General features: G+C 41.0%; 2 protein-coding genes across 3 annotated transcripts in view; one reads left to right on the forward strand and one right to left on the reverse strand.

Annotated features, from left to right (window-relative positions):
• Positions 1-3,673, forward strand: part of stx8 (syntaxin 8) — a 50,272-nt gene extending 46,599 nt beyond the window's left edge. Inside the window, exon 8 of the mRNA XM_089005726.1 lies at positions 2,236-3,673. Coding sequence (XP_088861852.1) covers positions 2,236-2,300 — 65 coding nt within the window. The 3' untranslated portion in view covers positions 2,301-3,673. The remainder of the gene's footprint in view (positions 1-2,235) is intronic.
• A 1,926-nt stretch (positions 3,674-5,599) lies between these two features.
• The window catches only part of ntn1a (netrin 1a), a 78,024-nt gene continuing 66,206 nt past the window's right edge, over positions 5,600-17,417 (reverse strand). For both annotated transcript variants that reach the window (XM_089005725.1, XM_089005724.1), the window contains 2 exons: positions 10,394-10,468; positions 5,600-6,254 (listed from right to left, as the gene is read on the reverse strand). In XM_089005725.1, coding sequence (XP_088861851.1) covers positions 5,923-6,254; positions 10,394-10,468 — 407 coding nt within the window. In that variant the 3' untranslated portion in view covers positions 5,600-5,922. The remainder of the gene's footprint in view (positions 6,255-10,393; positions 10,469-17,417) is intronic.

The following is a 17,417-nucleotide window of genomic DNA, read 5'->3' on the forward strand; positions in this document are numbered from 1 at the left end:
AAACACAACAATTCACCATCGCGTTATGTTTTTTCCTTCTAATTTCGCCATCAATACGAAGTTTTCAGACCAAACAAATTACCCAAAATGTGTCGCCCAAAACCCAAAATGTGTCGCACAAAATGTGTCGCTTTCTCAGTCAGGGGCGTTCCAGATGTGACGTCGCGTCAGGCATTGTCATCAACTTGAAAACAAAACTTCCTGAATATTCAGCACAAGTCTTAAAACGTAAAATATGCGGTGGAATCTTTGTAAAATATGCTCACAGACGGCTGGCGGAGTAATTTTCGGCGGAAGACACACCAAACCACATGGCCGAACAGCGTCACAGCCGGCCTACCTTTCCACATGCCCTTTCTCTGAGTGCACACGTTGTTCGTCTTCAAGGATTTATCACGGATACTTTTTGCTGTTATGGGACTGAAAAAGACCCTCGTATTCAACCGAAGAAGACACAAAACAAAATTACAGTCGAGGAGAAGAAGGAGATCATTGAGAAACACGAACGAGGTGTGCGTTTGTCTGACTTAATGGGCCAATAGCAATATGCTAAGTCCACCATTGCTACCATCCTTCGCAACAAATGACAACCGACGTCTCTGGACAAGTTGTGTCCATAATTGTAAATTATAATTGTAAAAGTAAAATGGCTTCAAATGACGTCTACTGAGCGTATTTTACAAAGATTCCACCGCATATAGCTATATTTTACGTTTTAAGACTTGCTCTGAATATTCAGGAAGTCTTGTTTATGAGTTGGTGACGAGTCCGTACGTGACGTCACGAAAGGACCGCCCCCTGACCGAAAAAGGACACATTGTAGCAGTCCTTCCATCACGTCAATGTATTTTGCTGTACATGTTTGGTCTGAGAACCCTGTTGCACCCAAAAGCCGCCAGAAGAGGGCATCCAACCTCCATATAAGGAATTTATCAGCCTATGGAAGCTGAGGTGGCCACTGGCGGTCGCCATTTTGTGCCTCTTTTTTTAGGGTGAGAGATTTTCCCCCAATGTCCTCAAAATGGCACATATAATTCTTTAATCGATTGCAAACATGTATGCTTTCCTCTTCAGAATTATTTGAATCATATTTATAACTGGATGTGTAACAAGAAAGCATATTCTCTGAATGTGAAGCAATTGTTTTGATTCACAAGCAATGCAAGACGTCTTGGGGTGACGTCACGAACTGGGGGCGGGACTTTCTGAAAATGCCCAATTCGCAGCTCAATTTTTTTGCAGATTTTGGACACTTTAAGTCATTTTTATTGGTGTTTTGCATTTGACTAAAAATATCATACTGCGTGGTTTGGGTATTTTACATGCTATAAAACGTTTTTCTGATGTCAGTTAAAAAAACAAAAAAGTGACGTCGGTTGTCCTTTAAATACGACAGTTTGGAACGTATCTGGTTCATAAGTTGGGGAGCGTCTGTATAAAAAAAGCTGATTGTATTGTATTCTCTTTAGAGTAGCTCCATTGAGTGGATGCATAACGCAAGCCTAACCACGATTGATGTTTCTATTCTATGCGCATTATAATGCATATCAAAACAGTTTTAAAATTCATTCATTGAAGCTGTACCTTGTACTCCAAAGCGCCTTATTGGATTGGATTGGATTTGCCTTTATTAGTCTCACAGTGGAGAAATTTACATTTCACAGCAGCAAAGTGATGAAAGGAATGAAAGTAGAAAAACAAAATACATGAGCTGCTGGAAAGGCAGCCACTCTCGGGGCGCCGTCTTGAAGTCAAAAGAACAAAAAAAATAAATAACAAATAATATGACAGCATAGAGACAATATGTCAAAACAAAGACACAGAGAGACATCCATTCTTCAGGAATTGCTGTACCCTCTTTGTGATGACATGAAGCAGTTCTAGATGAAAGAGGAGAGGATCAAAGCGTCTTTCCATCCATTTCTTATAGTGCGAAAAATGTGATTATCAATATTATTTTAATGACCAAAAGAAATATGTTTACTCTATTCAATCCTTTACTCTGTTTAGTGTTTTAAAAGTTGTTATGAGGTGGCAAAGGGACCGAATATTGATATCACAGCTTTTCCTGTTTTGCATAGTCACGGTTTGACATTTGCGAATTTGCTGAGTGTCATTGAGTAGTCAGAATATGACTTTAGGCCACATATGTTGGGTAAGAAATGTGTATATATTTATTCTGTCAACCTTTAAAATACAACTTCTGATTTAACCCCCTCTTTTTTATCTTCTCAGGGATGCTGGTGGTGATTGTGTTGCTCCTCATTGCGATCATTGTGGTGGCTGTATGGCCGGTATAGTCAACGTGGAATGCAGAGATGCTTGAATGACTTCTGGATGGAGTGGTAGGAAGCAGACGCAGATGAGGACGTTCTCTTCTTCAGATTGATTTCATTTCGAATCCAAGGTTGACTTTTTTTTCCTCCATGATGTTCCATACTATATTTGCATTAATGTGGCATCTGCAATTGTGTCACTTGTAGAGTGGGGGTTATTAATGTTAACCGTCTCCAAAGCTATTCAGGTAATTGAAGTTTTTGTGTTTTCGACGTATATCTTCGTGAACTCATGTTTGATTTATTCGAAAAAGGCAACTTTAAATCTATAATTAAAGACACCAAAAGGCCACATTTTTTTCAGTGTAACAAGAGTTTATTTGAAAATCTGACTTTCTACCAGGTTGGTATATTCAGTAGTTATAATTTTCCTTCTTGAATTAATGGTAACAGTCTCACCGATGACAACACATTAAAAAAAAAAGTTGGGGGGGGGAGAAATCCACAATGGCTTGTGTCATTAAATATATTCATATATTTATATATATAAAATACCCATAATATATTAGTACACATTGTAAAGACAACATTGCGAAAAAAGGAAAAAAAGAGGAGGGGGAAAAAAGGTTTTAAATGTGACAACTAAACAACATTTACAATTCATAGTATGAACACAAAGCAACACTTTTGACGGGAAGCTCGCTAGGTGTTATGAAAACTTGGAAAGGTTACATGGTGGACCAACGCTGACACGATGGCGCAAGAGAAACTGTGAAAAAAACGTGGTCGTGGATTGTGTTTGCAGCAGTCGGTGAAAAAAAATGTCACGTGATGAATCTTTGCACGGACGAAAATGGCTCATGATCAAACACTACACCTGAAATACTGATGGCAAGAAAAAATGTTCTACGCTTTTTTTGTAATCATATATCAGAGCCTTTAAGTTTAGTTTGCGAGATTTGATGTATGATTTCAACTGCACCGGTATTTGATCGTATCATATAGTTAACAGTAAAGCTTTAAAAAAAATTAAACTCCTTGGAAATGTACTCAGTTGTATCATGGTAAATATTTGTTTATGGTGGCTAAATCCGACTTCAAATGCAATCAAATAAATGTTCAAAGAGCAACAAAATCCCGCATGGCCAGGTCGCAGCATACGTTGTGAACCAAGGTATTTTGGTATGGTATTTTTTTTAAAAGCAATGTGAACATTTATGTCGGAGGAAGAAAATCCAAATCATTGTTGATTTTTGATAAGTTTATGAGAATTTATTTCGCATAAGAATAGCGGGCCACCTCGCAGATCACTTATTTGTTTTTCGTTTGTTTTTACTTTTCTGATAAAACTAACTGGATTTTTGCAATAAACAAACCTATTTTTCTTTGTTCCGGTACTTTTGATAATTTTTTTGCATTTTTTACATTGATTAAACTGAATTAAAAACATGCCTATCTGCGCGTTGAAAGTCTACCTTGCTATTTTACGTTGTGATCAGTCACTACCTGTATGTGTGTGCGTGTGTGTGTGTGTGCGTACGTGTATGTATGTATGTATGTATGTATGTATGTATGTGTATGTATGTATGTATGTATGTATGTATGTATGTATGTATGTATGTATGTATGTGTGTATGTGTGTATATATATATATATATATATATATATATACACACATATATATAACGAGACTTTACTGTATATATATACACACACACAGGTCAAATTTCAATGTGGAACAAAGATGCACAGGTGTCTTATCTTTTCGATGTTTCCGAACGCCTACACACCTGATTCGGGAAGGGGACATTTAAAACATGCAGGATACTGACTCTCGAGGACCAGATTCGGAAACCCTGGTGTTTATGTGTGTGTGTGTGTGTGTGTGTGTGTGTGTGTGTATATATATATATATATATATATATATATATATATATATATATATATATATATATATATATATATATATATACAGTAAAGTCTCGTTATATCGATATTCAAGGGAGTCCGAAAAAATATCGATATAACCGGGACTATCGATATATCCGAACCTGTTTGCATGTAATTTTCTCCGTGCGTGCATAGAAATAGTATCGATATAACCGGGACTATCGATATATCCGATATCGATATAACGAGACTTTACTGTATATGGTCGGAAACACCGAAAAGATAAGATACCTGTTCATCTTTGTTACACATTGAAATTTGATCCACTTTCATAAACAGTAACAAAACTTATAACATTGTTTCCAAATCAGCCTTTCAGCCTAGTCTTGGGAAGTGCGTATTTTTAAAAACCGATGTCACGGAATCAAGATGATGTATTTCATTGTCACGTATAAACAAACACATTAAGTGTTCAATATTCGTGTTTACCTGAAACCGTTTGCATTTGCATTTCACCGTGAAATAAATTGTTATGTCTGTCAAACATTCAAACACAAAACCATGCACAGGAGAATCTTCCTTGGTGAGGATTGGCTTTTTGAACAAGCCAATAGGACAGAAACACACACATTAAAAGATATACTGATTGTAAAACCAACAAGTAGCCATATATCGTTGTACTAAATTCATCCTGTCTACTTGATAACTAATGTTAAGCAGATTCCTTACTTACAGACAGTGTATTGTCGGTGTTCAAATACCTGACATGTTTCGGCGACTACTTCCGCCTTCGTCAGAGTGTCACGGATGTTGCTGTGACGCGCCATTTTCAGCTGGTGTTGCTATGAGGGCGTGACCTACCTGTCAGAACTGACAGGCAAGCCACGCCCCCCGGGCAATAAATCATACATCGGGGAGACAGGAAGGAGTTTCAATACAAGAAAGAAAGAGCACAAGAACGAGTGCGAGAAGGAGACGGCAACAATCCAAACAAGAGCAATAAAAGAACAAGCACAACAGGAGCACCATAAATCAGCCATCACGGACCACTGCAAAAGAGAGAACCACATCATGGACTGGGAGAAGGCCAGAGTCATCCGCACCGAAGACAAAAAACATCAGCGCTGGATCAGGGAGGCCATTGAAATCCGAAAGCGAGGACCAAGGACCATCAACAGGGATGAGGGAGCTTACATGCTCTCTACTACCTGGAGCAGCATCCTGGAGGGACGAGCGGACAGCGGGGGGCGTGGCTTGCCTGTCAGTTCTGACAGGTAGGTCACGCCCTCATAGCAACACCAGCTGAAAATGGCGCGTCACAGCAACATCCGTGACACTCTGACGAAGGCGGAAGTAGTCGCCGAAACATGTCAGGTATTTGAACACCGACAATACACTGTCTGTAAGTAAGGAATCTGCTTAACATTAAGTAGCCATATACAGTATATATTGGTGACATACTGGTATTAGGTGCAAAACGGGCAATTCCGCAAGAGATGGGTGTCAAAGTTAAAGAAAAGGGTCAAACCAAATCTGCGAGGTGAGCTCCTTCAACAAAAGTTCACTAGAGAAGAATTCCTAAATGATTCTTGTCATGCTACTTAACGAAAAACCAAAAAGCAGCAACGTCAACAGTCCCTGTCGACTGTAGTCTTCCGTCTGTCTCTGTTTCGTTCATTAAAACAAACAAAAGGAGAAAAAAAAACTTGAAGCTTTCCTCTGGAATCCCACTCCCAACTGCGTCTTTCCCCCCCATCTATGGCTTCTTGCATTTTCCTTTCTTCTCACGCTGTTGAAACTTCCGCAGCCTGCGTGCCCACGTGTCCCTCCATTGGATTACCAGGCTGCCTTTGTCCGCGACCACGCCGCCGCTCTGGCCCGGGGAGTCCTCGTCGTTTCCCAGCAGCAGGTACTTCTTGCCGGGTTTGATCTTGGGACATTTGCAGGCCACGTCTTTGGCGCGGACCCACAGGAACTGGTCCCCTCTGCGGATACGGCTTTCGCCTTGCTTATAGACAGAAATGATGTTGACGGTGAACTTCCACCACTCGCCAGCCTTGTCCGCCTTCAGAATGTGCACCTGGACAACTGCGGAGATAAATGGAGTAAGTAATCGTGATGTGTTGTGACTTCAGTACGATGACTTAAAAAGTGTTTGTAATACAACCCTAATTGAATCTTTGAATGCAATCGGAGATGCAGGTGGCAGAGTAATAATCTGGTGATGATGGAAATTTGTATAACCACCACTAAAACCGCTTGTGAATGTCTATTATCCATATTTCACAAACGATAATAAATGCAGGACCCACCCTCCCCCCCAAAAATGAATAATTTGCTACGTTCACTAACATTAGAGTGATATACGGTCTTCATGCTGCAATGTAATTCATTGTGCTGTTTGTTCTGATGTACCCGCCATGGCCACCTGGAGGCAGCGTGACACAGGCAAACAAATGAAGAACTTAATAATAATAATAATAATAATAATAATACATTTAATTTCTAAGCGCCTTTAAAAACTTTCAAGAACACTTTACAGTCACGGGATATATACAGTCGCTCTCCAATTTACAAACGAGATACGTTCCGAACGGTCGTTTGTAAGGTTCGTAAGTTGCTTCAGTGCTATATTTTGGATGGAATGTATTTTTAAGGCTTATATAAGTATGTTTAAGGTTTACATAAGTAAGTTTAAGGTCACCAGTTTGTACTGAAAAATAAACATGGAGTAAAATATATGCTCTATAAAGATATGTACATGTACACCTGGAGAGAATACTACATATGTTAGAGAAAGAGGCACACACAGTATGTACATGTACGTTATAAGATAAATACAATGAATGAAAATGATTAAAAATGAATGAAAATTGTTCGTATATACCGTTGTTCGTAACTCGAATGTTTGTAAGTAGGGGAGCGTCCGTATAATACAAAACAAAAAGACGCATGTGATGAACCTGTCGTTATGCTCATCAAAACCACACCCGATTGATGTTAACCGTTAGCATATGAACATTATTTCATGATGTTCGTTAGCATTAAAGGACAACCGACGTCTCCGGACAAGTTGTGTCCATAATTTGTAAAATGGCTTCAAATGACATTCAAATTCCACCACATATAGCTATATTTTACGTTTTAAGACTCGCACTGAATATTCCGGAAGTCTTGTTTTTGAGTTGGTGACGAGTCCGTACGTGACATCACTGAAGGAACCCCCCTGACCGAAAAAAGGACACATTTTAGCAGTCCTTCCATCACGTCAATGCATTTTGTTGTGCTACTTTGGTCTGAAAACGTTATGTTGCACCAAAAAGAGCCAGAAGAGGGCGACCAAGCTCCATATAAGGAATTTATCAGCCTGTGGAAACAGAGGTGGCCACAGGAGGTCGCCATTTTCTGCCTCTTTTTTGGTGATACATTTCCCCCCAATGTTACATTAAAATGGCACGGAATAAATTCTTTAATCAATTGCAAACATGTATGTTTTCCTCTTCAGAACTATTTGAATCATATTCATAACTGGATGTGTAACAAGAAAGCATATTCTCCGAATCTGAAGCCATTGTTTTGACGTCTTGGCGTGATGTCACACACTGGGGGCGGGACTTTCTGAAAATGCCCAATTCGCTGCTCATTTTTTTGCAGATTTTGGACACTTTACGGCATTTTTATTGGTGTTTTGCATTTGAATAAAAATATCATACTGCGTGTTTTGGGTATTTTACATGCTATAAAACGTTTTTCTGATGTCAGTTAGGAAACAAAAATGTGATGTTGGTTGTCCTTTAAGCTCAGCGAACGTTCCCCTCAGCAAAACGAAATGATATTGAGCTAATTGCTAGTAGCTACGATGATGCAAGATTTATTTATTTTTCCCCCCTTTCGTTGTGAAATTAACTGAGTGTCCCAGAGTGCAACTGAATAGCCAATTGCTCCCACGTGTTCCTTCGTGAAGCCATTCTGTTGACAGTTCATGGACCCACTTACACTAACCTGTTGCCACCCAGCATGCCGTTCTGGACCATCATCGTAACAATGCCGCTGAACATCGTCATATACCCTCTTCTCGTTTTTCGTTTTCATTGAGGACCCCCTTAGTGAATCTTTGTACATGTCACCCCACGAGGCCTGTAGCATCATTTTGTGGCGCAGCATGCCGCCCGGCTCGCCTGCTGATCTTTTCAAAACAAAGCCCAGACTCGCTTTCTCTCCGGTGGTGTGCTTGAATAGTGACATGGGGTATTATCTTTGGTCTGTTGTGGATCTGTAGACAGTATACCCACGATGGCTTTGGTGAGAGTTTTTGTTGTTGGATGTGTTGTGTGTGTGTGTTTGTGTGTATGTATGTATATACAGTGATACCTCGGTACGAACCCCTTGGCTTCCTAACTTTTTGGTTTACGAACGTTACATTTATGAAAATTTTACCTTGGCATACCAACTATTTTTAGGGATACACATGGATTGGTCAAGAACGCAGCAGTGAGGGGGTGGGGTTTACAGACAGAGAGTGAGGCCGTTCTCCCAAAAACAAAATTGCATCTTCAGTTAAAGCCACGTGATTGGTCAAGAACGCGGCAGTGGGAGGGGGGGGGGGGGGTAAATATTAAAGAGACAGGCAGACGACAGAGAGAGAGAGTGATAAAACACACACGAAAGGGAGACGACAGAGCTTGAAAAAAAAACAAAAGTGAAATGGTGAGAAAATGGATAGAAAACTGAAATTTGGACTCGTTTCAACTTTGATAGTTCAAAGGTAGAGTGTACACTGCAAGGTTAAAATATCCCAGCAATCAGGCTCCACAAACAACTCGCACAAGCCATCTGTACACTTGATCCAAAAGACTATCAACCCAGCTAAACAGAACACAATTGATGAGGAACGAGATACAATTATCACAGAGAAAGCACCTACAAGGGATCATTCCTCAAGATGGTGAAAGAAGAAGGTTACTACGTTCCTCATCAAGTGTTTAATGCTGATGAAACCGGCCACTCCATTCCATCAAGCCATTAACGACCATCACAAAGGTAACTAAAAATTATATAGTACCGTTTATTTCTTTAATTATAATACCACAGCACATTTATTATACATAAAATAATGTATATTTTGTGTATTTTTAAGGCTTAGAAAATTAGAAAGTAGAAAATTATGTTTTGTGGGGACCTGGGAACGGATTATTCTCATTTTAATGGTTTCCTATGGGAAATTTATTTTTGGGAGACACACTTTTTGCCTTACACCCTCTGTCTGGGAACCAATTAAGTTTGTAAGCCAAGCTATCACTGTATTTATATCCCAGCTTTGCTGTGTAAACCTCACGTGCTAACACACTCTCGCTGGTCCCAAAAATGACGGAAATCTTGTTTACTTGCATTTGCTTGAATGCTACTGGGGTCATCCCTGGATACGAGCACATCTCAGCCATTTCATGTACATGCGGGCACCCTGCGCTGTGATGACTGATGGTTTCTGCAAGAACGGCGTACTTATACGGCGACATTGATGAAACTCATTGCCGATGCGAGCGATAAGGCTCCTCTCACGACATTATGGCCCATCGGCGGGTTGGAGGCGCCTCTAAAATACCGCCCTCGCTACTCCAAATCCCTGTGGAACAATGCCCCAATCGGCCCGCCCGTCAAGTATTCCTGGCTGGGGATGCCCGGATGAGCCGTTCAATCGGCGAGGAGAGCAAAAAGGGGAGAGGTCATACGTCTTATCCACACCGTGAATGGCACGACAGACGGACGCTCACAGGAATGCGTTTGGGGTGGGGGCAGAGATTCCTTAATGAGGAGCTCTCGTGTTGCCGCCTTGGTCGCGACATATGTAATTTGTTGAAGCTTTACACGCTTGGGGATTCCATCAGTGAAGATTCTCTCCTGTAAACTTCAACATGTGGAGCTGAGATGGATGGGAGGGAAAATGTCTCGAGTCTTTAGGATTTACTGCAGACTAGGGATCAAGCACAGGGAACGATCAGGGGGGTAGGGGGGCTCCGGAGATGGGGGTGAGTGTCAAAGGTTTGAGTTTGAATCTCAAACTGACCGAGTTTATTTGGAAAAAAGGAACATTGAGCTGACATTAGTTTCTCATCCATACAATGTAAATGTTTTTTTTCTCAGTCATCTGTGCATTGCTGCGTTGAATTTTTGTAACCCCTTCCCTCGTCCCCCAAACGAAGGTTAATCTCCGTTCGCCGTAGACTCACCGTAATCCTTCTTGCAGTACTTCTTCATGTTGATTTTCAGTTTGCCTTTTGACGCTTTGCAGTAAGAGTCACAGTCTGTAAATATGACAACAGCAGTTAGGGAAAATGTTGATGACTACCATAAACGTCTGAAAGGACATCCGACACCATTTTTTTGTTTCCTAAGTGACATCAGAAAAACGTTTTATAGCATCTAAAATACCCAAAACACGCAATATGATATTTTTAGTCAAATGTAAAAACACAAATAAAAATGACGTAAAGTGTCCCAAAACTACTTCAAAATCAGAAAGTTTAAGTTTTAGAAGGTCCCGCCCCCTTGTTCGTCGTCACGGCAAGACATCTTGCCTTGCTCGAGAATCAAAACAATGGATTCAGATTCGGAGAAGATGCTTTCTTGTTACTCATCCAGTTGTGAATATGATTCAAATAGTTCTAAAGAGGGAATCATAAATTTTTGCAATCGATTAAAGAAGTACTTCTGTATCAATTGAGCTGTCAGGACTCCAATGTCGCGTCCCGGAAAATGCACAAGATGGCGCCCAAGCTCCGTTGGAAATGGGCTGATTTGTCAGCTGGGAATTTGTGTCAAGTAATATCAAATAGTAGTCTTGGTGCAACACACAACTATTCGCCATCACGTTATTTATGTTTTCCTTCTAATTTCGCCGTCAACACGAAGTTTTCAGACCAAACAAAGTATCCAAAATGCATTGTTTGTCGCTTTCTCGGTCAGGGGCGTTCCAAATGCGACGTCACGTAGGGGATCGTCACCAACTCGAAAACAAGCCTTCCTGAATATTCAGCGCGAGTCTTAAAACGTAAAATATAGCTATTTGCGGCGGAATCTTTGTAAAATACGCTCAGTAGAAGTCATTTGAAGTGATTTTACAAATTATGGACACAAGTTGTCCGGAGACGTCGGTTGTCCTTTATGGAGGCCCAAAGGAATGTACACATACTGGAATTTTAATTCAATCAATTGTTGTATTATAATTCTGCTCGAATAAATACATACATCACAAAACAAAATAAAACATCACAATTTTACGGTTTTTAACTAATTCACTACCCGACAATATGCAAAAATGTGTGTACTCCAGTGCCAGGGTTTTTGTCATTGTCACTCGAATTCCAGGACCCATAGAATATTGAGTTTGAGGACTACATAAACATTCAATACAGCGTTAAAAACCTTAGGCTCTCTTCTTAAGTTTAGTCCTAAATTATATTCGTCTGGAGTTATATGCACTTGAAATGAGGGTGGCTGTCCAAAATACAATGCAATACATACATATTGGTTTATATAGCGCTTTAACAACAGCTGAAGCTGGAGTAAAGTGCTAACATGGAAAAAAGGGAACGACTGCCCCCTGGTGGAAGGAAAAAAAACAATGCCAGAGGCCATGGCCAGCGCTTTATCGGCACCCAAACATGAAAAAACAAAATTCGAGAATGGCGCTCTACGTCATATTTTTAATTCCCGAATAAATTCGTGAATGAGTTAATTGATTCAGATTTTTGTAAATTCCGTATATTCAACCCTTCAATATGACCGTCTAAATTATTTATTTAGCATGTATTTGTTATTGTTTAGGATTTATTACTTATTTATTACTTAGCATGTATTTATTATTATTTACTCATTATTTACCAGTTATGTATTTACTATTTAGCATGTATGTATTTATTTATTATTATTTACCTTTTATTATTTAAGTCATGAGAAAAGTCTGTATCAAACCTTTGAAATCGTATCATTGATGCCAACAAAAAGATCATGAAACATCTATTTTATTTTATTTGCAATATTTTCCGGACTTTTCCAAAAGGATGTGCAAATTGGTGGCGTGGAAAGAATTTTCCACTCCCCCCACCCCCACAGCAGTCCTGTGTGGGGCCCTGATGCTACCATCAGCGGGTTTGCGGCGTTACAAATTACAAACCGATAGCCACTTATTCCCTGTCAAAGCCTGGGAATCATTCAGCAACCCTCCTGACACCCCTTGGACCCCCTCCCCCCATCGCCTCCCACCAAATCTCACCTCTCTTGTCACCCCGACCCCCCCAAAAAAATCGTCGCCCAGGGATCAAGGCCCCACCGAAGGGCCGCGTCAAACGTTCGCATTCATTGCAACATGGACATTCGGAGAAAGAGCATTGGGGGGGCAGGCGCGCCCCTATTCCAGGGCGTGGAGGCTTGGGGGAGGTTGAAAGGGGTCATTGCCACACAAAGGGAGGTCAGGAAGGAAAAATTTGCCATCCGTGAAGAAGAGTTAGGTGCAGAAGACACTCTTTTTCGAGCGAGCGTGTCCACTCTGAACAAATCAATACCTCATGCGGACACAGCCATCATCCAAATGATTCTAAAACAAGAATAAAAGCCTTTGAAAACACGGATGATGAGATAAAACATCAACTGTGTGCTCATTGTGATGTCGACAAAGCCTGAGAGACCATATCCAATACAATACAACACATCCTAAATATAGCACTTAATATAGCACTTTCACAACAGCTACAACAAATTACGCTTCACATAATAGTCAACACAAAGCAAAATAATAAACAAAACAGGAACATTAAAAACAGATATTTGTGCAATCTTAACGACTTTCCCCATGTACTCTATATGACGCATATCGATTGCTAGAACTTCTTGCTCTCAAATGCGACCAATGCGCAAGAAGATCTGAACATTCCACTGTTTCAAGATACCAAATAAAGAAAACCACCTCCAAACTTACCTTCTTAGCAATAATAATAATAATAATAATAAATAATAATTACAGTAAAGTCTCGTTATATCGATATCGGATATATCGATAGTCCCGGTTATATCGATACTATTTCTATGCACGCACGGAGAAAATTACATGCAAACAGGGTCGGATATATCGATAGTCCCGGTTATATCGATATTTTTTCGGACTCCCTTGAATATCAATATAACGAGACTTTACTGTAATAATAAAAATGCCGATATAGCTCAGTGGTTATGCATGTGCTTTGGGTCTATGAGGTCCAGGGTTCAGTCTCCACTTGGAACTATAGTCCCGGTAGTCGAGTGTTTAGCACACACCTGGTTAGCTTCACAGTGCAGAGGTCGCCGGTTCGCATCCCGGTCCGGCCTCCCTGAGTGGAGTTTGCATGTTCTCCGTGGACCCGCGTGGGTTTTCTCCGGGTCCTCCGGTTTCCTCCCACACTCCAAAAACATGCATGGCAGGCAGATTGACCACTCTTAATTGTCCCTAGGTGTGAGTGTCAGAGTGACTGTTGTACGTCTTTGTGTGCCCTGCGATTGGCTGGCAACCAATTCAGGGTGTCCCCCGCCTCGTGCCCGAAGACAGCTGAGATAGGCTCCAGCAACCCCCGCGACCCTAATGAGGAATAAGCGGTACGGAAAATGGATGGATGGAATAATAAGAATAAGAATCCATTTATAAGTGCCTTTAAAAACTCTCAAGGTCACTTTACTTATCAACTTATCACAGAATAGGTTTTTCTACAGGTGAGTAGCGGCAGCCTCACGCGCCAGCATTCACTCAAGCCGGAAGTAACTCAAATAGATAGAAAGCCCGCTAGCCAGCCAACAGATATCTAATAACTAGCTAGCTAGACAGCTAGCCAGCCAGCTATATAGCTAATAGGTAGCTAGATAGCTGGCCAGTATCTATTGTTCACATGTTTGGTATCTTAGCGACAGGAAGTCATAAATCCATAACTGTGCTAACTAGTATTAGCATGTAGCCACACTGAGCAAACAGCTCCTGCTATAGGCGATGGCACTATTTCTACATAGTTCCTCATCAATTGTGTTCTGTTTAGCTGGGTTGATAGCTTTTTGCATCAAGTGTACAGATGGCTTGTGCGGGTTATTTGTGGAGCCTGATTGATGGAATATTTTAACCTTGCAGTCTACACTCTGCCTTTGAACTATCAAAGTTGAAACGAGTCCAAATTTCACTGTGTTTGCTATCCATTTTCTCACTCTCTCGCTGTCGTCGGCCTATCTATTTTTATTTGCAGCTGTAACCCCCAAAGTACTGCAGAGAATCAGAAAGCCTTTAATCGTCCCACAATGGGGAAATTTGCACTGCGCCGCCAATGCCCCATGCTAGGTTGCTAATCTGTCATCCATATCAACACTTTTCCAATAATAACAAAGCCTGAAAGCAAAACTTCGTATTTAGTTTTTTTTTTCTTTGCTCCCGAAAATCGCATCCAGAGTTCTGACTGTTTGCGACGAGTGCAACATGAGGAAAAGGCACCATTTTTTTAGCGAGAGATTGTGCTACAAATGGTAAATGTAGTGCTCTAAGCTTGAATATGAACAAACTTCATTGTTGGGCCAGTAGCCTTCACTCCCCCTTTTATGCTCTTTTTCAATGAGGTTGCCAAGGTAACACCAAAAGGAGAAAAAATGCCCACCCCAACCCCCACCCCCTATGCACTCACCTACACAAAACAAGAGGAATAACGTGGGGGTGAAGGGGTGAGAAAAAAAGGAGAAGGAGCAAAAGTGAAGTTGGTGACAAGAATAGATAAAGTCCGCTATCCTCTCTAGTGATGATGGTGACCTCGAATTGCGATCTGAACTGGCCCTAGATTTAAATGTTTAAAAACTGTGGCAAAGAAGCTTTGTTTTTTCATACCCCCCCCCCCCCCACCCAAAAAGCATCACCCTACTTCCCTTTGATAGCATTTCCTACCCTATTAACGTACCCCCGCAGCATCACACTGACTGTGAGGATCCCCCAAGACTCCCGTTTGGGAGCAGGCAGTCCCCTACCGGGAGGACAAGTGTTGCCTTTGTGTGCACATTACAAGCGAGGGGAAGTGGGAGCAATCCGGAGCTCAGTTGCGGTGATGTCGTTACTACGCTGCTTTGTTTGCTTCCTGGCGAGGACCTAAACGGAGATCTGGGCCGCTAGTCCCATCCGTAACACTGCTGCGCAACACTCACAACTGGGTCGTGTGGGTTGTTAAAAACTACTTAACACGATGGTAGGATTAAAAATGATGTGTTTGGGTGTTCTTCATGTGTTAGCTAGCCACCTCCTGGTTCTTGGTGAATGGCAAAAGAACCAAATCTTGTGGTGTGTACTTCTGAAGCCAACTCTGATGAAAAAACGAACAGTCCAGTGGAACGCTTTGCAAGGTGGTGGTAGACCCCCCAAAAAGCAGCGTGGAGGGAGGGGCAGGGTGTATTTGACAAATTGTATTAAATAAAGTTGGCAGGAAGTCAATCCCAAACAAGTCATCAGAACAAAAAGGTCCAAAGTAGCAAACAAAACCCATGAGTATCTAACTATCCAGCTGTCTAGCTACCTATCTAACTATATCGCTAGATATACAGCTAGCTAGCGACCTAGCTAGCTACCGAGCAATCTATCTATTTGCTATCAACCTATCTATCCATCCATCTGTGTGAAATGTAATTTCTCCACTGCGAGACTAATAAAGGCAAATCCAATCCAATCCATCCATCCATCTATTAGCTAGCTTTCTATCTATTTGACTTACGGGTTGAGTGAACGCTGGTGCGTGTGGCTGCCCTTGCTCACCCACAGAAAAACATATTGTGTGACTGTAAAGTGACCTTGAGAGTTTTGAAAGGCGCTTATAAAGAAAATGTATTATTATTATTATTATTATTATTATTATTAAAACATGATATTATGAAAGACCTCTGACAGGGTAAAACAAACAATGACAACACTGAATGACCAACACCTGTGCAGCTGCAAGCGGGGGCCCTACAGTGCCACCCGTTGGTCGCGAACCGAAACGTGACATCCAGTTGTCTCGAATTCAATGCCGTAAAAACTAAATAACCTTGGATGAATGAGAATACGGCCAATTTCACAAGCTAAAATGAAGACACAGTGAAATGACAGTTGGGTGACGCCTACTTTCCGGCTCGCAAAGTGTAAAATAAGATAATGGGCGGGATCAGGGTGATTGTAGAGAATTTGTCCATTGTGAGATAGCAAATCAAAAAGCTAATTTTTTTTGCCGTTTTTTTTTTTCTTGATCCATCTGCTATGTTAGTTAGCAGTTAGCTACTTCCTGGTTCGTGAAAATTACTCGAGGATGCACTTTGAGAGACAATTGAATCAACACTTGCATGCATGGGGCCAGTTCAAATGGCTGACATGATGGGTATTTTTTTTAACTCATTCACACCCATTCACGAATTTATTCGGGAATTGAAAATATGACATTGAGCGTCATTCCAGAATTTGTTCGGGTTTTGTTTGTTTTTTCATGCTTGGGTGCCGATAAAGCACTGGCCATGGCCTCTGGCAATGTTTTTTTTGTGATTTCCACATGGGCGCAGCATTTCCCTTTTTTCCATATTAGCGCTTTGTTCCAGCTTCAGCTGTTATCAGCGCTATCGAAACCAATATGTATGCATTTCATTTTTTGGACAGCTGCCTTCATTTCAAGCTCATATAACTCCCGACCCATATAATTTAGGAATTAACTCTTTTTTTTCTGATGAAAGATGAAAGTGTACGATTCCTAACGCTGTATTGAATGTTTATGTAGTCCTAAAACTCAATATTTTGTGGGTCCTGGAATTCAAGTAACAATGACAAAAACCCAAACAACCCCCCCAAAAAAACCACATTTTTGCACATCTGGCAGTGAATGAGTTAAGAAATGTCGGCCATAGGCTAGTTTGTATGTAGCCCTTGTGCAGGTATCCTCGTAATTACGACCGGATTATTCTCACAATGAAGTGATCATACATTATCAAATCCTGAAACTGCTGCAGTTCATTTTTTTAAGTGATTTGCATTGTTGATCAATATTGTTCCCTTTACACCTTTTTTTGGGGGGGAGGGGGGCACTGAGCCATCTGTTGTTAATTCCTGCTGTTTTCGCAAATAGCAACCAAGTACATGTACTTAAACGTACCTCCCTGTGCATGTAGAGTAAGGAGATGCATGTTAAATTGACTCGGCAGTGTGAATGGAAGGTGGTGTGACCGAGAACCCAGGAGGAGGCCTTTCTC

The sequence above is a fragment of the Hippocampus bargibanti genome, linkage group LG10 (genome assembly GCF_051943395.1).
Source record: "Hippocampus bargibanti isolate YZ-2025 linkage group LG10, ASM5194339v1, whole genome shotgun sequence".
NCBI classification, from domain to species: Eukaryota; Metazoa; Chordata; class Actinopteri; order Syngnathiformes; family Syngnathidae; genus Hippocampus; species Hippocampus bargibanti.